Raw genomic sequence first — 24,900 nt, forward strand, 5'->3', positions numbered from 1 at the left:
GAGAAAAGGAAAGGCAGGGAGGGGGTGTCAGGAGTGAGAAAGGGCGCATCTGCAGAGATGCTTCAGTTACAAAAGTGAGAAGTAGGTGTGAACCTCGTGCCTAAGTAGGAAAATTCAGATAAAATGGACATATTCCTAGAACGACACAGTGTGCCAAACTGACAAGAGAATCTGAATTGTACTATAACCATCAATATAACCGAACCTTTCCTTTTTAAATCTCCACAAAGAAGACTGTATGTCCAGATGGTTTTACTAGTGAGTGCTACTGAACGTATAAGGAAGAGTAACACAAATTTCACATAAAACTTCCCAGAGAATAGGAAAAGAAGAGGCACTTCCCAACTCCACTCTGAAGCCAGCAAGCACACCCACGTGCAGCCCAACCTCACACAGATTCAAAGGGAGTCCAGCAGTGGGCAACACGTCATGGGCCAACAGGTCTACCCTCAGAAGACATCGGTTTTTATTTAAAGATCAATGCAATTCACCACATTAACAGAATAAAGGAGAAAAATTACACGATCGTCTCGACAGAAACACAGTAACAACCATCCATGATACACACTCAGCAAACTAAGAAAAGAAGGGCGCTTCCTCCATCTGACACAGGGCACCATAGACACCACAGCCGAGATGACACTCAATGATGACAGTGAATGCTCTCCCTCCCATGGGCGACAGGACAAGACATGTGTGCCCCACTTCCACTCGACACTGTACTGCAAAGTCTAACCGGTGCAACAAGCCAAGAAGAAGAAACAAAAGACATATACGTATTTTGGAAAGAAAGACAAAAACTGGCTTTATTCTCAGAAGATATAACTATGTATATAGGAGATGCAAAAATAAAAATAAAAAAGTCATTAGAATAAGTGAATTTAGCACGGCTATAAGATACAGAGCATCAATTTACAAATATCAGTTGTATTTCTATATACTGGCAACAAACACTTTGAAAGTGAAATTTAAAAGAAAACATTTACAACAGGAAAAAAAATCCCATAAAATACTTAGCTGATTCTAAAAATTTATATGGAAAAGCAAAGGACCTAGAAGGGCCAAAAGCAATTTTGAAAAAAACAGAACTCAGGAATTTGCAGTGTCTGATGTTAAGATTTACCATAAAGCTGTGGCAGTGGTGTCGTGAAGGACAGACACAACAGAGCCCACATGCTCTGGTGGGGGACACAGCAGCCACGGGGGAGGGACAGTCTACAACCAAAGGTGCTGGCTCAGCTGGATGACCACATGAGGAGAACAGAGCCTTGACCGGCACAAGACGTGTCAGGTGGTTCACAGACCTGAATGCACAAGCTGGAGTCACAGAGCTTCTAGAAGAAGGCAGAATGCCTTTGTGACCTTAGGATAGACAAGAACTCTCAGAAGCCCAGCAGACCAGAAGCAGTAACCATAAAAAATGGAAAATCACGCCTCATAAAAATTAAAAACTATTCATCGAAAAATACCATTGAGAAAACAAAAAGTCAAAGATTGAGAGACAGAATTACTACTAAATATTATCTGGCAAAAGACTTGTATTCAGATCATATAAATAATTCCTCTGAATCAATAACAAAAGACAAACCACCAGTTAAACATGGATAAGAATGTAAACACTACTTTACAAAATGAGATACACAAAGGGCCAGCGAGCACGTGACCTCATTAGGCCCCAGGGAGATCACCAGATGCCCCCCCACACCCTTTAGAACAATTCAAAATGAGGTTAATACCAAGGGTTGGCAAAAATGTGGGAACCTGAACTTCAAACACTGTTGGTGGGGGGTGTAAAACGGCACAATGTCCCCCATGACCAGGTAGCTCCACTCCTAGGTATTTGCCCGAGAGAAAAGAACATACATGCACAAAAAGATTTGTACAAGAACAGTTATAGCTGTTTTCTCCATAACAACCCAAGCCAAAAAATAACCCGAGTGCCCATCAACGGGAGGAGCGGGGTAAGCAAAGCGTGGCAGACCATGGAATACGCTTAGCAGTGCTGCCGATGTGGCCTGGAGCACACGGACAACCTCACACGCTGGGCCCAGTGTGCGACACAAGCCAGTACAAACAGAAAAGCTAAGGAAGCCAGTGGAACACCTGCATGAATATTCTCAGAGAAATTCAGTATTCCTCTAGTGGAAGAAGGAGAGAAAACTATGAAGAAAGCACTCAGACATTAGAAATATTTTAGCAGAATAGAGCAATTAGAAGATCCATCTGAGAAAAACCATCTAGAAAGTAGAACAAAAAGGCAGGGATGGAAAATGAGGGAGAGGGAAGACCTGGCTTCTGATCATCAGGAGCTCCTGGAAGAGAGGACAGAGTGGGAGAACATAAAATACACCCCAGAGCTGAAGTTCACGATTTCCAAATTTGGAAGGGCCTGCTGGGGCCCACCCAGCCCAGTGGATGAACACACTGCCACCAAGGCACACCAAGTCCCTTCAAGGACCGAAATGAAAAGACTCCCCCCATGGCTTCCAGAGGGGAAGCAGACCTCACAAATAAAGTGGGATTGGGCATCTCAACAGCGACACTGGAAGCTAGAAAGACAATGGCAGCACCCCCTTAGAAATTCTCAGGGAAAATTATGTCCATGTTGGATTCCACACCCAGACTGTCATCAAGGACATTTTCTGCTACACAGAGTCTTAAAACTTTTACTTCCCAGATGTCTTCTCTTAAGGAAGTGTCTAGAGTATGAACGCTACCCAAATCAGGAATATGTCAAGAAAGAGGAAGGCATGGGATCCAGGAAATGGAGTTGAATGTGGAAGAGAGACCAAGAAGTTCCCAGGATAACAGTTAAGGGAAACTCCAAGACAACGTTACGGGCAGAGCCCAGAGGCGCTGGGAGACCTGGAGGAGGTGGCTCCCACACACGGTGAAGCAGAGGCCACCCGAGATGGCGAGCAAGCTGACAGGAGGCTGATGCTCCGGAGCAGTGTCTGGGCACCAATTAACGACACCCAGGAAACAGAAAATGGCAATTGCAATGATTATCAACTCCAAGGAAGGAAATACAGCCGTACTATGCAATGTGGCGTGACTGAGCCCTGAATAAGCACCACGTCATAGCAATAGAGATGGTGACAACTAGCTTGACTGGCATGGGAACCACACTGGGAACTGAGTGGTGAGGAGGGAGACAGACAGAAGACAGGTGATGGATAGATGGACAGATGGACAGATGGATGGCCGATGACAGACAGATGAACGGAGGACAGACAGATAAACTGTGTGTATGGTGGGGGGATGGGTTAGGAGCTCAATAATCTAAAACTGAAAGAACAGAATGGCTATGCTGTTGAGAAATGCACATGAGCAGAGAGATGACTATGCTCCAAGTGATCTTCTCTGGGATGTCTCTGGGTTTGGTCCCGGGCGAGACAGCAGACGATGGCCTCAAGGCAATGGCCACATGGCTATAAACTAAGTATTATTTTGACTAAAACTAAATTTTCATTGAAAATGCTGTTGATCGTGGCACCTGGGTGGCTCAGTCGGTCAAGCTTCTGGCTCTTGGTTTTTCAGATCTGGCATGGTCATGATCTGGCAGTTCATGGGACTGAGCCCCATGTCAGGCTCTGCAACGATGGTGCAGAGCCTGCTTGGGATTCTCTCTCTGACCCTTCCCTGCTCCCATGCACAGACGTGTGTTCGCTCTCTCTCAAACTAAATAAACTTATGAGAAAAAAAAATTTTTTTAAATGCCATTGATCACATCATCCTGGCCTACAAACCAGGTCCAAGTCTGGGTCAGCTCTGGGCCACCTCACTGTCCCAGTCCCACAGGAAGTAGCCTGGGTCTTGCCTTCCATCAGGCAATGTTAGGTAAATCACCTCATTCTCCAGGCTGACTGGCTCAGCTTTCAAGCAAAAGCACGGCACCAGAGGGTGCTCGGATTGTGCCGCATCACTCGGGGCAGGCCAAGTCTGGGGGTGAGCAGGACACCCTGGAGCGAGGTGGCGACTCCCCATGCTGGGGTGAGCAGGGGTGGGGTCTGTGTGTCTACCCACCCTCCTGTCAGGAAGGGTCTCAGGCCAGACGCCAGGCCTCAGAGGTTTCCAGGTGGAAAGTGCACACAGTGGGCTTGGACTGTTCCTCTGCATTATCCCGATCTTTTCTAGAGAAGAGAGTCTGGGTCTCCCTTGACCTTGAGGCTGGACGGCATCTCTGACTTTAATTCGCCAGGTGTGAGCACAGGTCTGGCTCCACAGGCAGGAGACAAAACTTTGGAGAGTACCCCCTAAGGGGGGATACTCCTAAGAGGTTTTAATGTTTCCGAGCATCCCCCCCCCCGCCCCTCCTCCAGCTCACTCTGAAAGGGATGTCCTTGGAACCAGGAGGTGCTGAGCCAGGCACCTTCTCTAGGGCCCATGGGAGAGAGGCCAGCAGCACCAGCAGGGCTGGGGGGTAGGGTGTATGTATAGTGCTCAGGAGGCCCTGCGCACCTCATTCGGCCAGAGCAGGGGGGAAGCGTGAGGGACTCCACCCCACAGGGCACCCCCAGCACAGGTGTTGTGGGAGGCACTGCTCGCACCTCCTCACTGTGTCCTGGGGCTCCACGTCTGTTCCAGGTGTGTATGCCTCTTTAAATTCAGGAGGAAGGAGGCATGTGCCACAATGACAAACACAGGGTAGCAGTTATTTGGGTTAAAAGTCCTGTAAGGAACTGATCAGCCCGCAGAACTGAAGAACGCTGTGCTACGTTTGCAAGCACACCAGGACACTGGTCTATAAAGTATGTATTAAAATGGAAAGAAACTCACCTGCAGCCCAATGGGAAGACTGGCAAAGGACAAGAACAGAGTTCTCAGCGGAAGCGTGAATGGCTAACAGATAAGCAGACACTTCTAGCAAAGACAATCAGAACAAATCTACTGCACTGGCAAACGTTAAAACCCGGGGGTGCCTATGGGAAGCACTGCTTGGCAATGTGCACCCAGGGGCTGAAACATGCTTGGTCATGCACTGGGCCTATCTATGGGGACTGCTCCTGGGACCAGCTCAGAGGCCTCTTGGTCATCATTAGAGTGCGCGTGCACACGTGCGCGCGCACACACACACACACACACACACGCAGCTGTGGGTGGGATGGGGTGGGATGGGGTGGGGACTCACCTTGCTCCTCCGCCCCCAAGCACCAGGGCGATGGCGTTGCCAGTCAGCACCCGAGCCAGGCGGGAGAAGTCCGAGTGCCGATCTGGGGGCCTCTGGAAGACTCGCTCGTACATCTCCACCTGGGAGAGGGGTCAGCAGACGGGGAGGGCTAGGCCAAGTTCCACACACTGTGACCTGACTGGGGTGGCCTCCTCGACTCCTGACCCAAAGCCCTCTCCAGGACACAGCAGGGTCTGTCTGATACTGATGCTGACAGCACCTTGGTGCCTAGGCGTGCCTGGGAAGAGGACCTCACAGGGCACATGGGTGAGGGGACAGTGTGGGCAGACGGACTACATACCCACGGGTCCAGCAGGAGACCACAGAGCCCCAGGAGAGCTGTACCAAGAGGGATACCAAGCCCAAACCCCAGCTAAGACCCTGCCAGCCACCAGGGTGGAGGGTGCTCCAGGGCACAGGCTCCCGGGCACAGCCACCACTGTCAGGACACTGTTCACTGAGTCGTGGGGCCAGATAGGCTGTGGAGTGTGGGCAGCCTGTGGGGCCCCAGCCCCGCAAAGCCCCCAGGGCTGAGGAGGCTCCCTCCTCCCCCTTGGCAGGCTCTGGTGACCTCTCCCCCAGCGTCCCGACTCTCCCCCAGGCTCCCTGTGGAGGTATGTGCGTGCCAGCATGTCTCTGTCAGGCTACGTGCCTCCCCTCTGCGACCCCAAAGACGGACACCTGCTGATGGACGGGGGCTGCATCAACAACCTCCCCAGTGCTGCCCCCAAAGATCAACTCAAGCAAACGTAAGCTTACAGAGAAGCAAGCTCCCCTCATCAGCACCCCAGCGACCTCAGACTACAGAGACCCAGAGAGGGAGCGAGAAGGAAATGAGCTTGGCAATCACAAGTCAGGAAGGCTGTGTTCTGGAGGCCAGGAGTTCCCGTCAGTCCAGCCCAGCACCCAGGCCTCACCAGCTTGGGCAGGCTTCTCCTGGAGAAGACGCGGCGCGGGCAGCACAGGTGCAGGTGGCCGGAGCACCAGCTGCGCATGTTCAGCCACTCCACGGTGCGGGAGGGTGCCGGCCCTTCCTCCCGGTGCAGCAGGACCAGCTGCTTCTGGGCTCGTACGGCCGTGCTCTCCAGCATCCGCTCCAGCTGCAGGAGGGCAGAGCCTGAGGCCTCGGCGGGACAGAGGTCCCGCTCTGGCCGCCGCCGCACACGGGCAGGAGGGTTGAGGGCAGGGCCTTGGCAGGTGGCACCCTGGTTCTGTGAGCCGGCTCAGCCGTGGTGTGAGCTGCCCTTCGGCTGTCGAAGCTGTGACCCAGGGGTCTGCCCAGCCATATGCCTGATGCATGCTGAGTTGGTAAGGGTGGCCACAGGGAGCTCTGGGGTGTACAGGAAGGGAGAGGCCGCCCCCCGTCCGTTTTCCTAACACCTCCTCCGCATGTGCACACACTGTGACCTTCTCAAATGATGTGTCCGCAAACACTCCCTGCATCTCTCCCTGCAGAAGAGGAGCCCGCTTCAGAGATGGGTAATTTTTAGCTGCCCTGGGATCAGAGAGGAAGGAGATGGGGAATGTGTGCTAAGGGAAGGCAAGCCTACACTTCATACCCTTGAAGCTGGAAACAAAGTGGGCTGACGACGTTAACTTCACAGCTGAGAACAGATGGTGGGGTACTCACAAATAGGAAACTAAACAGCCACAGAACCCAGTGAAACGATATGGATAAATCTTAAACACCTAAGTGTTGAGGGAAAAAGGACATTTCACAGTGATATAAAATAGGGCACTATTTATATCAGATGTAGATCTGTGAAGCTGTGCTGTATACCTCATAGTAAAACTCAGGACACTCAACTTCACAAGAGGCCACCTGCGGGCCACTTCAGGGCGCCTGCCCTGCTTTGTGCTAAAACCACCACCACAGGTGAAGACAGCAAAACGTTTCAAATCATGAAGAGAAGCTATATGGGTGTCGGCTTTTATTAGGTCTTTTCCTGGGTTCTTGAAACATTTCATTCAAAGGAAAAGACAGGGAAACAGGGCTGTGAGGAGAGCGGCCCCTGACCAGAACCTGGCCCGCCTGCAGCCCTGCCTCCACCACCCCTGTCCTTGCCACCTTGCCCTCTGGCAGCCCCGCCCTCAGAGGCCCCACCCCCTGGCAGCCCCAACCGGTTACCTCGCCCACAGCGGGCTCCTGCTCTCCCAGGCCCACGATGAGGATGCAGTCGGCTTGCCGGATGCAGCGCTGGGTCCACGGTGTGAGCGTGCTGTCCGCCTGGTAGAGCACGATGCGGTGGATGTCCTCCTGCTGCCCCAGCCAGCTGGACAGCCGGTACTCGTGGATACTGGAAGGCATGGTCATGGTGTGGTGCAGATGCCAGGGCACGTGTGGACACGGGGGTGTACGGCTGCAGGGGTTGCAGACGCGAGGGACACAAACACCAGGGGACGTGGGGGATGCAGATGCCAGGCTGTGTTTGGACCCGCTGCGAGCAAGAAGCTAGGGTCGGCCAGACTGTTTTCCACACAGAGGCTGGTATACCTGTCCAGGGCAGCAGAGCCAAGGCGCTGTTTGATGTTGTCACTGGTCAGCAGGAGGACAGGGCCTGAAAACACACACATAAATTACAGAAAGCTGTCCTGGCAGCCCACCTCCCCACAGATGAGAGCACCCACTCCCTCCCTAGAGGTCCGGTCTTCTTGAGAACAATGAGAAGCCTTTCTTCTTTCAAAGAGGAAGTGCCTGTATCTGGGCGACACTTCTCTCTGTGCACAGAGGAGACCCTCTGGACGGCTGAGATCACCCGGTGTAGGAGTAGGTGCTGAGCAGAGGAGCTCGGAGGGCTGTGCCAGCTCAAGAGCTCAGCAGGTGGCAGCGGGGGGCTCTCTGAACCTCACTCTGCAACACTGACATATCTCTGCAACACTGATACTGTGTGTGTGTGTGTGTGTGTGTGTGTGTGTGTGTGTGTGTGTGCGTGCGTGAGTGTTGGGGGCAGGGGAAGCACAGTTTGTAAAATGCAAGATAATATAATTCCCCAAATCCACATGAGTGAGGTTGGCTGAATTCCAATATGGTGTGGTGGTGTATTCACGCATGTGGAGATGCTTCTTTTCACATTTTGTTGTCTCTGAGATCAGCATGCATCTTTCATCTACGATGTCTACGTGGACACAGGTGTCAGGGCCCACCCAACCAGGAGGGCCAGCATCAGGGTCCGCAGAAAGGTCACCAGGGGCTCACATGCACTGGGGGCCGCAGATGAGCACCCACAACCCAGGGATGGAGAAGACCCAGGAGTCCTGAGGGCTTTCTTCTCATTCCTGTGCTTGTACAGAGCTCTCCAAGAGCAGACAGTTAAAGGTGAGAGCTAAGAAATCACCGCATCGTATTTTAACTGGCAGCATCTGCTCTCCTAGAGGCACCCAAAATAGGGGGGGTGTGTCCTACGATGATGGTGTCCCTACTGAGATACGGCTATCTGGTAGGAGCCATGGGCACGCATGGACAGCTCGGACTCAAGTGACAGAAACTTTCTGGTGTAGGGAAGCTCCTCCTCTCAGGGGCTTGGGGTGAGGGAGCGGGTCAGGTTGGGGGCCTGCACTCCTGCTACCAGCTCTAGTTGGTCACCTGCACGGGCCGGATGGAGGAGGGGAGACCTCTTGGGGCTGGGCTGCATCACGTGCCTGCAAGGGTGGGCCCTGCTGTGCGCACTGCAGCGACACGTCTTGACCGCCTCCTGGACAGGCAGGACGTGAGGTGACGCGCAGGCTGTGTCTGGCTGCAGGAACACTGAAGAGCCCAGCCCTGAGGCCCTCCAGGGACCCCAGGCTGGGCTCTGCCTGCCCACTAGTGCATGTCTCCTTGTAGACACCCCTGCCTGGACTCAGGGGGCTCTGAGGAGACCCTGGCCTCCCACAGCACAGGCTACGGCTACGGCCAGTCAGGAGTGTGGTGACCGACCCTGTCCCTGGGAGGGGTCTGCTTATGGCCAGGCAGTGGGCAGGTCCAGGGAAGGGAGGGGAAACAGGGTGGTTCATCTGCACTTGCGTCTGTGGCTCTGTGGGGCACAGCTGAAGTGGGCATCCAGCCAGACTGCTGCTCCCCCTCTGGCCTGGACAGTCACCGCTGGCCTGGCTGCTGGACAGCCTTCTTCCCAAACACTGGAAGCTGAGGAAATGAAAACCTCCAAGTGCTAGAAGAAAATGGCCATCAGCCTAGAATCTTCCTCCAGAAGAGAAGGCAGCCTACACAAGCCTGGGCACATGACTTTTGGCAAAGGTGTCAGCACAGCAACGGGCCAAGTTCAGTCTTTCTAAAGGAGGGTTCTGGGTCGCTGAAGACAAAGTGAATCTTGACTTCTATCTTGTATTATAACCCAAAGCAACCCTAAATGGATTGTGAACTGAAAAGGAAAGGTAAAGCCGTGAAGTGTTTAGAAGAACATCTTCATGATTTGGGGGCAGGATGAAATTCCTTCGGTAAAACAAAAAAAACAGTAACAATATAAGAAAAAAATTTGGGCGAAGGAAACAATCAGCAAAACTAAAAGGCAACCGACGGAATGGGAGAAGATATTTGTAAATGATATATCAGATAAAGGGTTAGTATCCAAAATCTGTAAAGAACTTATCAAACTCAACACCCAAAAAACAAATAATCCAGTGAAGAAATGGGCAAAAGACATGAATAGTTACTTCTCCAAAGAAGACATCCAGATGGTCAACCGACACATGAAAAAATGCTCGACATCACTCATCATCAGGGAAATACACCTCAAAACCACAAGGAGATACCACCTCACACCTGTCAGAATGGCTCACATTAACAACTCAGGCAACAACAGATGTTGGCGAGGATGCGGAGAAAGAGGATCTCTTTTGCATTGTTGGTGGCAACGCAAGCTGGTGCAGCCACTCTGGAAAACAGTCTGGAGATTCCTCAAAAAACTAAAAATAGAACTACCCTATGACCCAGAAATTGCCTTACTAGGTATTTATCCAAGGGATACAGGTGTGCTGTTTCGAAGGGGCACATGCACCCCCATGTTTATAGCAGCGCTATCGACAGTAGCCAAAGTCTGGAAAGAGCCCACATGTCCATCGATGGATGAATGGATAAAGAAGATGTGGTATATAGATACAATGGAGTATCACTCGGCAATCAAAAAGAATGAAATCCTGCCATTCGCAACTACATGGATGGAACTAGAGAATATTATGCTAAGCAAAATTAGTCAGTTAGAGAAAGACAAATATCATATGACTTCACTCGTATGAGGACTTTAAGATACAAAACAGATGAATATAAGGGAAGGGAAGCAAAAATAATAAACAGGGAGGGGGACAAAACATAAGAGACTCTTAAATAGAGAGAACAAACAGAGGGTTACTGGAGGGGTTGTGGGAGGGGGGGATGGGCTAAATGGGTAAGGGGCATTAAGGAATCTACTCCTGAAATCACTGTTGCACTATTTAACTAACTTGGATGTAAATTACAAAAATAAATTAAATAAAAAAATTTTTTTAAAAAGAAAATTTGGGGGCGCCTGGGTGGCTCAGTCGGTTAAGCGTCCAACTTTGGCTCAGGTCATGATCTCACGGCTCGTGGGTTCAAACCTGCTTAGAGCTCTGGGCTGACAGCTGGGAGCCTGGAGCCTGCTTCGGATTCTCTGTCTCTCTCTCTCTCTGCCCCTCCCCTGCTCACACTGTGTCTCTGTCTCTCTCTCTCACAAATAAATAAACATTGAAAAAAAATTTTTTTAAGAAAAAATGTGGTAAATTGGTCTGCGTTAGAATTAAGAACTTGTTTGTCAAAAGACATCATTAAACGAATAAAAAAGCAAGCCACAGATGGGAAAAGATACCTGCAATATTAGCATCCAAAAAAGGAACTGTACTGAGATTACACAAAAAAATACCCATCAACAAGGAAAAGATGGCAACCCAATAAAGATACTGGGTGACTTGATAGGCACTTACAGAAGCGGGTGTCTCCATGGCCAATAAACAAACTTCTCAGTCAGTGGGAAATACAAATTAAAGCCGTAACAAGACACCACTGCACACTCACCAAAGGGCACAGAGGCAAGACTAACCACCCAGAAGAACAGACCACACACCTTCCCAGAACATTCTCCAGGACTTTATCCACGGGCGCCTGGCTGGCCCAGTCGGTGGAGTGTGCGACTCTTGATCTCAAGGTTGTGAGTTCGATCCCCACAACGAGCATGGAGCTTACTTAAACAACAATAACAACAAAAAACTCCACAACATTCTCTAGGACACACTGTATGTGAGGCCACAAAACAAGTCTTAGTAAACTTTAAGACTGAATCCTACAAGTATCTCTTCTAGTCACAATGGTATGAAACTAGAAATTAGTAACAGGAGAACCAGAAGATTCACAAATATGTGGAGATTAGAAAACAGTTCCGAACTACCCATAGGTCCAAGAAGAAACTGCAGAAGAGATTAGAAAAATACCCTGGGACCAGTGAAAACACAAACACAACATTCCAAACTCCAGGGGCAGCTCACCAGGAAAGAAGAGGGGACCCAAAACTATAAATGTACAAATGCACAGATCAAGGACCTAACATATACCGTGGGAGAGTACCAACTAAACCCAGAGCAGACAGAGGAATGAAATAAGAGATTAGAACAGAGATAAATAAAAAGAATAGAAACACAATAGAGAAAATCAATGAAACCAGAAGTCTTTTTTTGAGAGAATCAACAAAACTGACAAACCCTTAGCTATATGAATAAAGGAAAAAAAAGAGAAGACTCAAATCACTAAAATCAGAAATGACAGCAGGGGGACATTACTGATTTTACAGAAATAAAAAGAAGCAGGGGCTCCCAGCTGGCTTGGTTGGTGGAACGTGCGACTCTTGATCTCCAGGTTGTGTGTTCAAGCCCCACGTTGGGTGTAGAGATTACTCAAAAGTAAAATCTTAAAAAAATAAAAAAACAACTATTAATGGAAAGAAACTTCCTCAGTATATTAAAAGCCATACATATAAACCTGAGCTGACATCACACCAGTGGCATGAGAAAACTTTCCCCTAAGACCAGGAACAAGAAAGGGCGACCGCTCTCACCACTTTTACTCAACGTTGTGCTGGAAGTCCCAGCCAGAGCAGTTAGGTGAAAAAAAAGATATAAAAGACATCAAAATTGGAAAAGAACAGGTAACGTTATCTTAGCTCAGAAACAACATGATCTTATATGTAGAACATCCTAAAAAGTCCACCCAAAACCGTTACAACTAATAAGAGAAGCAGCAGGACACAAAAACAACACACAAAAGTCAGTTCTCTTCCTATTCAGTGACAGAGGTTAAGGAAGAGGTTAAGAAAACAATTCCATTTACAACAGGATCAAAAAGAGTAAAACGCTGGGCACCTGGGTGACTCAGTTGGTTAAGCGTCCAACTTCGGCTCAGGTCATGCTTTCACAGTTCATGAGTTCAAGCCCCACATTGGGCTCTGTGCTGACAGCTCAGAGCCTGGAGCCTGCCTTGGATTCTGTGTGTCCCTCTCTCTCTGCCCTGTCCCCCATTTATATTCTGTCTCTCAAAATTAAATAAATGTTAAAAAAATTTTTTTAAGTAAAATATTAGGAATAAACTTAAACTTGTACACTGAAAACCACAAACCATTGCTGAAAGAGATTAAAGAATTGACTTACGAACATGGGAACATGTCCTGTGTTCATGGGTTGGACGAGTGAATATTGTCACAATGCCAGTACCGCCCAGAGTGAACCGCAGATCCAGCGCAATCCCTGTCAGAATCCCAACGAGTTTCTCACAGAAATAGAAAAGCACGTCCTGAAACTCCTACGGATCTCAAGGGACCCTGAACAGCCAAAACAACCCTGCAAAAGAACACAGCTGGAGGCCACCTGCGTGGCTCAGGTGTGTCAAGCATCTGACTTCCGCTCAGCTCATGATTTCACGGTTCCTGAGTTTGAGCCCCACATCGAGTGAGTTCAAGCCCCACTTCTCTCTTTCTCTGTCTCTCTGCCCCTCACTCACTTGCACTCTCTCTCTCTCTCTCTCTCTCTGCCCCTCACTCACTTACGCCCTCTCTTTCTGTCAAAGGAAAAATAAAAAAGGAACAAAGCACACTTCCTGACTTCAAAACCTACTACAGAGCTACCATAATCAACACAGCGCGGTGCTGGCGTGAAGACAGAATGGCCCAGAAACGAACCCTCACATGGATAAAATGATTTTCAGGAGGGTGCCAAGACCACTCAATGGAAGAATGGAGTTTTTCAACAAATGATGGTGGGGCAACTGGATATCCATAAGCAAAAAATTAAACCTCTACCTAAACTTCACACCTTTTACAAAAATTAGCTCCAAAACAGATCATAAATTTAAACGTAAAACTTTTGTAAGCCTTTTGGTTTTGTTTTTTTTTTTTAAGTTTATTTATTTATTTTTGAGAGAGAGAGAGACAGAGAGCACGAGGGGGATAGAAGCAGAGAGACAGAATCCCAAGCAGGCTCCATGCTGTCAGCACAGAGCCAGACACGGGGCTCGAACCCACAGACCATGATATCATGACCCGAGCTGAGATCAAGTCGATGCTTAACTGACTGAGCCACCTAGGTGCCCCAACTTCAAGACTTTTGAAAAGACACAGGAGAGAATCTAGGCCCTAGGGCTAGGTGCAGAATTTTTAGAAATGATACTGAAAACATAGTCCATAAAAGAAAAACACTGATAAACTGGACTTCATCAAAATTGACAGTTCTGCCTGTGAAAGCAGAGAAGGCAGCAGAGGAGGGAGCAGCGCATCTGCAAACCACAGACCCAGCAAAGGACCCATATCTGGAGTACATAAAGCATTCTCAAAACTTAGGGCACCTGGGTGGCTCAGTTGGTTAAGCGTCCTGCTTAGGGCTCAGGTCATGATCTCACGGTTCCTCAGTTCAAGCCCCATGTTGGTCTCTGTGCTGACAGCTCAGAGCCTGGAGCCTGCTTCAGATTCTGTGTCTCCCTCTCTCTCTGCCCCTCCCCTGCTTGTGCTCTTTCTCTCTCTCAAAAATAAATAAACATTCAAAAGAATTCTCAAAACTCAACAGTAAGAAAATAAACAACTCACTCAAAAAGGAGCAAAAGATAAGAAGTTATGAACAGATACTTGAGCAGAGAGGACCCACACATGGTAAGGAAGCATAGGAAGAGACACTGAGGGTCGTAAACCACTAGAGAACCCAAATGGAAACCGTGATGTGCTCTCACTACCCACCCATCAGAGCAGCAGAAATAAAAACCAACGGCAGCTCCCAGGGCTGGCAAGGACGAGGAAGAGCAGCCTTCTAGAAGGGTCAGCAGCTCTTCAGGACTGCACACACATCTATCACACTCACCACATGCCGAGACGTCTTTCCAGAGAAATGGAAACTCACAAGTATACAAAATCCTTGACACAAAAGGTCACAGAGCTTTATTCACAAAACCCCCAAACCAGAAGAAACCCAAATATCCTTCAACAGGTGAAGCAACCAAGTACATTCAGGCTATCTCTCCACAGTGAAAGGGAGCAAACTACTGACAGGTGGCACCATCTGAGCCTAGAGAGCCAGTATCCAAAGGTCATCTGCGTAGGACTCCATTTTTATGATACTCTCAGAATGATGAAACAACAGAAGCTGCCAGAGCAGAGCTGTGGAGGGGCAAGGGGCGGGGGTCTGTACCTGGAAGGGCAGGGGATGGTGTTGGTGAGAGTCTATCTGGAGGGGTGTGGGGGTGTCTGTACCTGGAGGGGCAGCAGGGGGCGGGAGGGGTCTGTACCTGGAGGTGGCAGCAGGAACACATGGGAGCCACAGTGGCACAGAGCACATGCACCCATGCATACACATGTCACAACCAGTGACACCTGAAGGCCCACAGACCCCACAGATGTCTATCTCCTTATCCTGACTGGGTGCGACAGTTACATAACCTGGGGGAATGGTACATGGTCCTCTCTACTATCCGCAACTTCCTCGGAATCTGTAATTATTACAAAATAAAGTTTTTGTTTTTAAGAAAGGGAATAAGCTTTTAGGAAAGCAAGACATCCCTGCTATACAACTTGGAGATGCTCTGTGTGCCCCGGACAATGTGTGCAACGCCAACAGGAGATGAATGGGATTCCCCACATCTGGAGTGTTTGTTACGAAACAAAGATCAAGACTGACATGGCAATGAATGCCTTCTGTATTTTAGAATTTTGTCTTCAGAATAAGTTTTAAGTACTTATCGTAGAATCTTCCAACTTTAGTAATCTTTTTTATTTGGTATTTATTTAATGCTTCCTATTATCAAATGTCTACATCAAGTAGAGAACCTTTCTCACGTTGTTTCATGACAGTGATCTAATGCTCACTGCATTTATTCTCATGTCATTCTTTAAAAGACAACCCCGGGGCACCTGGGTGGCTCAGTGGGTTAAGCATCCGACTTTAGCTCAGGTCATGATCTCACAGTTCATGATTTCAAGCCCTGTGTCGGGCTCTGTGGTGACAGCTCAGAACCCACCTCAGATCCTCTGTCCCCCTCTCTCTCTGCGCCCCCGCCCATCCCCGCTTGTGTTCTTTCAAAAATAAAATTAAAATTAAAAAATAATTAAAAAAAATAAAGACAACCCCTGAAATCTTCAGCATTACCATATCACAGAAAATCGATTTACTATTACTAGAGTTACTCACAATTATATGAAAACTTATAAATAAAGTGTTAAGAATACATAACACTTTATGATTTGGGGAGTTCCTAAGAGTTCTCAGGAATTTCAACTCCTTGTTTTTGAATTCTAAAGTTTAACAGCTGTCAGCAATCTGGAAACACTACCCCAAGCTCCCTGACCTCAACTGAGGGCATTTTCCACGCTGTCAGCCAGCTCCTGCAGCCACAGAGTCCCCTCCGCACAGGGAGCCCCCATCCATGCTGGAGGAGCAGCTGCAAGGGGCGGGTGACACAGGCTCCCGTGACACAGCGTCTGCCATCGAGACCCTCAGAAAACTCCTGGTGGATGCTCTTCCGCTCCCGTCCTCTCCCGAGCACCCCCTCCCCGCACCCCCCGCCCAAGGCTTAGCGGTGAGGACGACACTAACTGCACTTGCAGAAGGAACCAGAAGGACCAAGAAGTAAGAAGAGGAGGGCTTGAGCAGATCCCAGGTAGCCTCGGGCAGGACTCACCGATGGCACCGAGGGCGTGCTTGAGCTCCAGGGCAAAGGCGGTGAGGGGCACATCCTCCGACACAGGCATGACCGCCACCGTGGAGAGGTTGCTGGCAGGGTTCCCCGAGTCCCACTTGCTGCCTGCAGTGTGTAGCCCAAACTGGTGACCTGCAAAACACAGGGTCGTGAGTGGGCCTGAGGGGCTGGGCGGCTCCCGGGCAGTCTGGAGGTGTGCCTAATTGTTTCTAGATGGCACCAGGGCACGGGGGCCTGGGAGAGAGGAAGGGGCACCAGGGCTTGCTCCAGGCCCGCACACTCCGAGCTTCTCCTGCCCACCCGAGGACCACCCTACCTCTCCACTGGAGTACCAGACCACACCGCGAGCACCTTGCGTTTCACACACACAAGCCTCAGGGGAGACTGAGAAGACAGACACAGCACACAGGAGAAAGCATGAGGCCCGGAGTTAAAATGCTCTGCCACGTGAGGCCCACCTCCTGCAGTAAGATCGACTGGGGGCAGGGGTGGGGGAGGGGGAGGGGGTGGACAAGCCAGTGTAGGTAGAACTTCCGGTCCCTGAGGCCACGGACTCTCTGTCCTTCAGACGTGCCTCCCTGGGGCCCCCGCAGCGGCAGGGAAGGAGGCAGCAGATGTGCTGACCCACAAGGTCATTAGTCAGAGGGTCTCTGGAAGCTTATTTCCAACAACAGTCACTACACGGCCAACGACACCTCCTATTTTCACGGAGGCAGCCAAGGGGGCAGCCTCTCCCTCCCGCCAGCCACATCCCAGGCAGACTCTGGTCTCCCATAGACTGGACACGCCGAGGGCTCTCTTGCTGGCTCCCTGACTGCTTGTTGCCCAGCCAGCTGCCTGCCACGCCCCGACCCCTGACGTGCACAGCCAAGCGTCTGCGCAGGCCACACCAGAGGGCCCAGCTCCTCCAAAACAGAGTCCATTTCTGACTCTGCTCATCTTGCCCCGGGTGAGGAGTGGTGGTTCTTGAGCAGTGGAGTGTGGGTCCTGGCACGGCCTGACCCAGAAGCCAGAGCGAGGGGATGTAGGACAGCAGAGAGAGGGGGCGGCTCAGAGCTAATCTGGGGCAGGGAAACACAAGGGCTGCGAGCTGGTCACTGTTTGCACACAGGGTGGCAGAGAGGCCCCTTTGTGCCAGTTTCCCCGAAGCTTCTCCTCTGGGAAGCCCCCTCCTCTGTGTCTTTCCCAGCAACCTCTGACATCAGCATCCTCTGTCTGAGGCAGAACCAAAGGGGACCCTCTCGCTAGCTTTGCGTGGCCTTCTCTGCCTCCACCTGAGGCACCGGGAGGTCCTGGTTCCGGCTGAAAGGGAGACGAGCAGGATGCCCCACCTGCCTGCCCCAACAGTTACAAGGAGGCTGAGAAGGGTGCAGAGAGCAGGGACCACTGGCTGGGTCCCGGACCCCTGGGAACCACCTCACCAGCGCCACCAAAGCTGTGGCGTCCCTGCCGCTCCCCACCTCCCCAGCCAGGCAGGGTCCATCCATCCCTCCCAGCCAGGTGCTGCCTCCAGGGGTATTTCCCAGGGCCCCTGGCACTACGCAAACACCTGCCTGGGGCCACACACACAGTGGGCTGGAGCCCTCCAACTCTCCACACCCTGCACTGGCAAGTAGGGGTGCACGCCCACCAGAGCGGGGAAATCACAGAGAGAAGAGGGGTGGAGAAGGAAATCTCTAAAGCTAGCGTGAAGTCCTGGGCTCACCGCCAAGTGGCCTACGCACAAAACCAGCCAGAATCGCACAGCAGAGGCTCTGAGAACAGAATATAGTACAGAACAGCAGCCAGCCTGCCTCCACAGTGGCTCTGGGGAGCACACGAGTAGGGCAGACCGCAGTAACAGCGCAAAGGCCCGGAGAATTAAATTAACATTCAAACTGCCAGGGCCAGGATGTGCTCTGCGAACATAAGCACGCCGACAGTCTGTTATAACAGAAGATTTAAATGAGAACCAGCGTGTCATGACATCACGCCCAAAATACAGGATATAATCCAAAATAACCAGGTTCACCAAAAGCCAGGAAAATCTCACCTGCAACATCAACAGACGAAAGTGACAACATGTCATGGAATTTGGAATTACTTGACAAAGATGATAAAGCGGTGATCACAACCAGCTACAAACAGCAATCACGACCAGTAACACCGATGCAGAAATATAATGACTGAAATAAAAAACTCTCTGGATGGGCTTAAAAGCAGAATCAGGAAGACAGAGGAAAGAGCCAATGACCTTGAGGAAAGATCACAAGAAACTATTCAATCTGAACACTGGAAGAAGGAAAAAAACCCACCATGCCCAAGAGACCTCTGGGACAATAACAGAAGGTCTAGCATTTGTGTCTGTGGATTTCCAGAAGAGCAGAAAGAGTAAAGAGCTGAAAGAACATTCGAAGAAATAAAGACTGAAAACCTTCCAAGTCTGGTAAAAGATATAAATCTGTAGATTCAAGAAGATGAGCATTTGGTTTCTAAAAATTAAGGACAAAGACAAAGGCTTGAACACAGCCAGAGAGAAAGGATGGTGTAGAGATGTGGGAACAAGTCACATCTGGGCTTCGCAGCAGAAGCCGTGGCGGCCGGAGGACGGCACAGCCCCCAGGGGCCGTCAGCACGGTGGCACATCCAGCAAACCAGCCTTCAGGATGAAGGTGAAAGAGGGTCTCAGGACGAAGGGAAGCTGCGAGAGTACGCAGTCAGCAGACCTGCCCTGGAAGGACCATCACGAAAGGCACTTCTTCAGACAGAAGGGAAGGGACACCAGGATGAAGAGTGACAGAGTGGGAAATATTCTAGATGATTCTCCTCTCGAGCTTCAAGATCATGTTTGACGGCCGAAAGCCAAAATTACAGCACCGCGTGAGGGGCTTCAACGTGTGCAGAACAAGGGAGAATGATGGGACCGGAGCGGAGGTGAGGCCCCTGCAGCCCACCCTCAGGGACAGCGTGTTGGTACTAGATGGCCGGACGGGAAGGGGCAGGAACCGCAAGCCCACAGCAACTGCTGAAGATGTGGTATGAGGTCGCACCCCAGAACCACGACCGATGAATAGGAACGGATTACTCAAAAAGGCTGAAGGAGCTCAAAAGAAGACAGAAGGAGGCATCCAAGTAACAAAACAATGAGAGGGGAGAGCAGAGAACAAATAATAAAATGACAGGTATAAATCCTAATGTGAGTAAATGTATTAAAGGCAGACGGTCTACACACAAATCAAAAGAAGCTGTCAGAAGGGGTGACAAACACAGAATCCAACTATGTGCCTCCTACAGGAAACCTGCTTCCCACCTAACTGTACAGGTGCTTGGAGGGGAGACAGACACACGCCTCCGGTGTCCACCCTGGACCGTGCAGTGGGACCGCATTGGAAATAGGGTCTTGGCAGATGCAGTTGGTGGAGATGAGCTGTGCTGGACTCGGGTGGCCCCGCCCTGCTCTGCTGTCCCCCCCGGCACATTTGTGCACCTCCATCCTTCCACAAGATGCAGTACTGTGCCCAGGTCACTGCACCGGGTGGGGGGCGGGGGGAGGACATAGTCCTGGCACAGGAGACAGAGCTAGGGAGGTGTGGGGTGAGTCAGGGCATTCAAGTGAAGTGGGAAAGGGGAGCTGAGGAGCAGAGGGCACTGGGGTGGCCAGGTGGGTGCAGGGGTCTGATGAGGGGGCTCTGGCAGAGGGGCTGCAGGCCAAGGGGGCAGCAGGTGGTCCCAAAATAGTGAGGAGGAACCAGCTGCTGTTGAACAGGACAGGGGATCTAGCAAGTATTTAAAAGCGCACATTCTCAGAATTAGAACCAGAACAGAACACATAAGCTCGCAGGAAGAGTCCCAGCATCAGAGAATTGTTTCACCTGCTCAGACAGGCCAGACTCCCTCAAGCACCTGCCCCAGTGCTGGGTTCAGATCCGTGCCATCCAGAGGCCAAAAAACAGGGGAGGCCCCAGGGCTTCCCTACCATGCTGCCTGCTGCCAGTACCCATATCAGCAAACCCCAGCGCCTTCCCCACCAGCTCAGAGCTGCCCCACCCTGGCCACCACACCCCTCCTGCCACCCCTTCTCCCCTCGCTTCCCCCACTCCCTCCAGGCAGGGCTCCAGCGAGGTAGGCAGGGCTCCCAGGAGCCAGGCCCAAGGACATACCAGAAGCAGTTCCCTGTTGGAGGCTGCCCAGAATCTTCTCACCCAAGAGATGAATCAGCCGAGTCACAACCTGGGGGCAGAGAAAGAAAGGAGACCACACATTTAAACCAAGAAGCGAAGCACCTTGGATCCACATTTTCAAAATCACTACTTCTGTAAACCCCTCTGGGCTGTGGGCTGTGGGTAGTGTGGTTGGCTGGCTGGTCACCTGCAGGTAGGACCTAACTCTATAGGGTGCCTTCGTAGAGTCCACTGCAGGCAGCAGGCGTGAGGGGCACATGCCCTGTAACCTGGAGCCTGTCCCAGAGTCTCCTTTTACTTCCAGGGCACGAGAGCACCAGAGAAAGCCACAGCCACCTCCACAGGCAGGCCAGGAAGGGCTTCCATAGAGCCAAGGGCTCACTGTGTGCTCCTGAGCGGGCCAGACCTGGGCAGGACACGGGATGAGTATGACATGACACCCAGGAAGTATTACATGGCTACATTAATGCTAAATGTTATAGACAAAGTATTTAAGGTTGGAATGCCAAGATATTTACAATTTACTCATACATACTTTCATATAAAGTCAGATGTTTTCATTGCTAGGGTTTACACTATGCAGGCGGCCTACCACTGTAGCTCCTAGATGCAGTCCAGGGCCACCGTGTAAAGAGAAGCTGCTGTCAGCTTCAGTAAAACCTAAATTATATCAGAAAGCAAGCTGAAGACACTGATGAGGTCCCTTGGATGCTGCCTGTCTGCTGTCCTCTGCCTCTCCAGGCCTCAGCCTCTGGTTTGCTTTCTGACCATCTACAGCCCTGAGCTCTGGGGCTGCCCCTGGAAGGAGCCGGCTGAGACCTTAGGCTCCAGTAACCAACAGCCCTGGAAAACCAACTCAGAGAACCTCTCTCACCCCCACGATGTTGGAGTCAAAGACTCATGCACGAGGCAAGTGAAACTGTCCACGTTTTAAGGCGCGAGACAAAAAACAGTTTGAGCAGTGGTCCAAAAGAGAAACTAAAAAGGAGTCTGGTTTGTATATAAGTAATCTAGCAACAAACTGTTACTTGGAGCTAATTTTAAAACCACACATTATTGTGGAAAATTTCACGATACACAAGGGCGAACCCCACCCTCCATCACCCAGCCACAATCAGTTCACACACACACCTGAAAAGGTTTGAAGCCAATCCCAAACACAGCATTTTATCCATTAATATTTGAATCTGTATCTCTAAAAGAGCCTTTAAAAACATACACATGGTATAATTATCACAGTTACAAATTTATAATAATTCTCATTAAGGCTAATTTAAAAAGTGATCATTTCTACAGCAAGTGAAAAAGGTTCAAAATAAGCCCATGAACATACGAAAAGGTGCTCAACATCTCTGGTCATCAGGGAAATTCTAAGCACAAGGAGAGCCATTTCCTGTGGAACGAACGAGTGCAGCCACCAAGTGCTGACGCCTGGTGACAGGCTGCGTGCTGCTGGGGCCATGAACTGGTACAACCACACGGGCAACCACATCCAACATATGTCCACCCTCTGACCCGGCAATGCCAGTGTCAAGTGGTTCCGAAGAGAAACGAAACACGTGCCATGAAAATATTTCCAGAAAAGCCTCAAGCTGGGAACAACCAAATATCCATCAACAGGACAGATGAGTGCACCCTGGCGCGGGGTGGGACACTGCTTTGCAGCAAAAAGTACATGTCAACAGGACACAGACCTCAGACACCACACCGGGCAACAGAAGCTGGACAGAACACACTTCGTTTACACAAAATCCAAGCACAGACGCAGAGAGGACGGTGGTGGTGGGTGGCGTGCTGGCAGCAGCCGCCCCACGGGGCCGAGTGGCCAGCGGTCCCCTGTGTTGGAGGGCACCAAGCAAGCAAGCCCGGGATCTAGGCCAGGCCAGTGCCTACGGGAGAGCACACACGGTGGTAGTTAGCCCAGGGGCAGCCAGCGTGTGATGGAGAAGCATCGGGACGCACCACGAGCTCCTGGGAGCTGCACATGGGTAAAGTCTGTGGGCCCCCAGGGGAGTGGGTGTGAGCAGAGGGTCTTTCTATGGGCCCACCAGGGAGCAGCCCTGCAGAACAGGAAGCAGCTGGCTCCCCCTTGCTCCCAGTGATCGCGTGGCCGCTGGTGGCACACGTACTGGCCCTGGCCACCACCACCACTGTTCTGCCATTCACAGGGGTCTCCTGGTGCTTAGATCAAGGCCCTCAGACTTGGGCCCAGATCCTCCCACAGATCACGGGCTTGCAGAAGTGCTGAGGGAGGGAAGATGCGGGCGTCAGCCGCGGGCAGGTGCAGGGGGAAGTAGAAGACTGGGGGGGTGGGCAGCGGCTTGGTGTGGGGTAATGCTCTGCGGTGGTGGGGGGTCCTCGAGGGAGGAGCTGCACACACTCCTAAACAAACAGCTCAAGACAGGAGCAGATGTTCTCACTGCTGGAGAGGGAGAGGCTGGCACGGAAAGGGAAGACCCTGGGAGCTCCAGCAGAGTGACCAAGAGCTCCGGGCCGGAAATGCACATGGCACAACAGGACTAAGGGGTCCCCAGAGACCAAATCTGGGACACGAACAGCCAAATGAAAGATGACAGTAAAAGATTACGATCTAAACGGAGCCAGAATATACAGTGGCATGCCAAGGGGGTGCAGTGCCTCCCCCAGCCAGCTCTGTGTGCCCACAGGAAAAGGTCCTGCTGGGCAGGTGGCCCCCGGCTGCTTCCCCAGGGAAGACACCCTAAACCGTTCACAGAAAGACATCCATTCCCTCGTTTCCAACTGGGAAAGACTCACCCTATCCCACGTAGGACACAGCAGGGCCACGTCCTAGGTGCTCTCAGCTGCTGGAACCAGGAGGCTGCCCTGGGCTGCGTGGGCCCCACACATGCACACAGTTCCTCATGTGGCTGTGCTGGTCTCAACTCACATGCTCCAGCCCACCTTGTAAACCCTCCACTCTTCCACAAACAAGATACCTGTTTGCTGCAAATCCAACTTTTACTCCTTTCCCAAACTTAGGCCAATTGTTTCATTTTTTTCAACCTTTTCCGTCAGGTGACGAGGGGCCTATCTTGTTTTGGACTTGGGTGTTCTGGAATAAAGGTTTCTTCACTTCCATTTTATTTAGAGGGTTTACTACCCGTGGCTGAATTTTGTCAAAAGCCCTGATATAATCGTAAGGGGAAGACTTCCTTTTGACTTTTTCCCATAATTAATTACATTTTAATAGTTTCTCAACATTAGGCTAACATTCCTTAAACAGGCCCTAATCAAATACATATATTTTATAGGTGATTTGCTCACATCTAGAGTATTTGTAGCACTAAGAGAAATGACTGAAAGTTTTCTACATTTTTATCAAGTTTTGGTGCGAAAGTGAAAATAACTTTGTAAAATAAACTCGCTCTGTTCCAGAGCAGAGATGTCTGCACGAAACGCGCACACGGCACTGATGAGGAAAGAACAGGCCATCTCTTCCTCCTGCAGCGGCTCTGCTCCCGATCCTCCTCCAAACCCCCGGGTCCGAGGCCCTCCCATTTCCCAGGCCGCACACTTACTGCTTCTAAGCAGGGAGACGAAAACCAGCCATTCCATCTGCCCCAGGAGGAGAACAGACTCCCCTCCGTCCACTGCCTGGACCAATGGCCACTCGCCCAAGCCTGAATCTGCCTTGTCCAAAGTCCGAGTCCACTTTTCCCAAGAAGCACAGCAAGAAAGCCCCCACTGCGAAAACCACACTTGCATCACGCCTGTTCCTGCCTGTCGTGAGATCCCTCACTGGTTTTCAGTATCACCTGTGACGTGGCTCATCTTGTGGGAGGCGCCAGGTGGCTTCACTTGTTGAGTTCCCGTGTAGCCCTCCCACCTCCTGGCAACACCCAAGCCACCTGCCCCAAGGCACTTATCCCCACCTGCTGGTCCATACTGACACCTCCTTGAAAACGGGCAACGAGCCTGCTTCAGGTCACTTCGATCTGTACCCACTCTGGTACTCAGAAGGACGCAGCCCAGTGTCTAGTAGTCCCGAGTTCATGGTCTGGATGTCCTGCTTTCCTAAGGCAGCCCGGAACAGGAGTGCTTACCTGCGGGTACCTGCGCTTGATGGATGTCAGGGCTCCTGCCGGAAGCTTGGCCAGCTCTGAGTCCCGAACGGCATGCACCGTGGTCGCCCTGGCCTGATGGGTGAGCGTCTCCACCTGAGGAAGAGAAGCTGGGGAGGTGCTCACGCCCTCCAGCCCTGTAGGCCCAGCCAGCCACACTCTGAACGCAACCACAGGCAGAGCACGTGGTGGCCCTTCTGCAGGGCGGCATACGGGTGGGAAACAGGAGGAAAAGGGGCTCGTCCAGCCACCCCTGAAGTGCTGGAGGAGCGTCAGTGACAGCCTGAGACAGGGTGAGCGTCCAGCAGTACTGGA

At 51.1% G+C, this 24,900-nt stretch overlaps 1 protein-coding gene across 7 annotated transcripts in view; it reads right to left on the reverse strand.

Moving 5' to 3' along the window:
* The window catches only part of PNPLA7 (patatin like domain 7, lysophospholipase), a 64,222-nt gene that overhangs the window by 7,974 nt on the left and 31,348 nt on the right, over positions 1-24,900 (reverse strand). For all 7 annotated transcript variants that reach the window (XR_015243258.1, XM_086684632.1, XM_086684637.1 and 4 more), the window contains 7 exons: positions 24,568-24,681; positions 20,483-20,552; positions 16,326-16,475; positions 7,665-7,728; positions 7,299-7,467; positions 6,088-6,270; positions 5,132-5,250 (listed from right to left, as the gene is read on the reverse strand). Coding sequence is in view for 6 of the 7 variants with exons in the window: in XM_086684632.1 (XP_086540758.1) it covers positions 5,132-5,250; positions 6,088-6,270; positions 7,299-7,467; positions 7,665-7,728; positions 16,326-16,475; positions 20,483-20,552; positions 24,568-24,681 (869 nt within the window). In the remaining variant the exon portion in view is untranslated. The remainder of the gene's footprint in view (positions 1-5,131; positions 5,251-6,087; positions 6,271-7,298; positions 7,468-7,664; positions 7,729-16,325; positions 16,476-20,482; positions 20,553-24,567; positions 24,682-24,900) is intronic.

Source organism: Puma concolor, chromosome D4, assembly GCF_028749965.1.
Source record: "Puma concolor isolate L17-30 chromosome D4, mPumCon1.1.hap2, whole genome shotgun sequence".
NCBI classification, from domain to species: domain Eukaryota; kingdom Metazoa; phylum Chordata; class Mammalia; order Carnivora; family Felidae; genus Puma; species Puma concolor.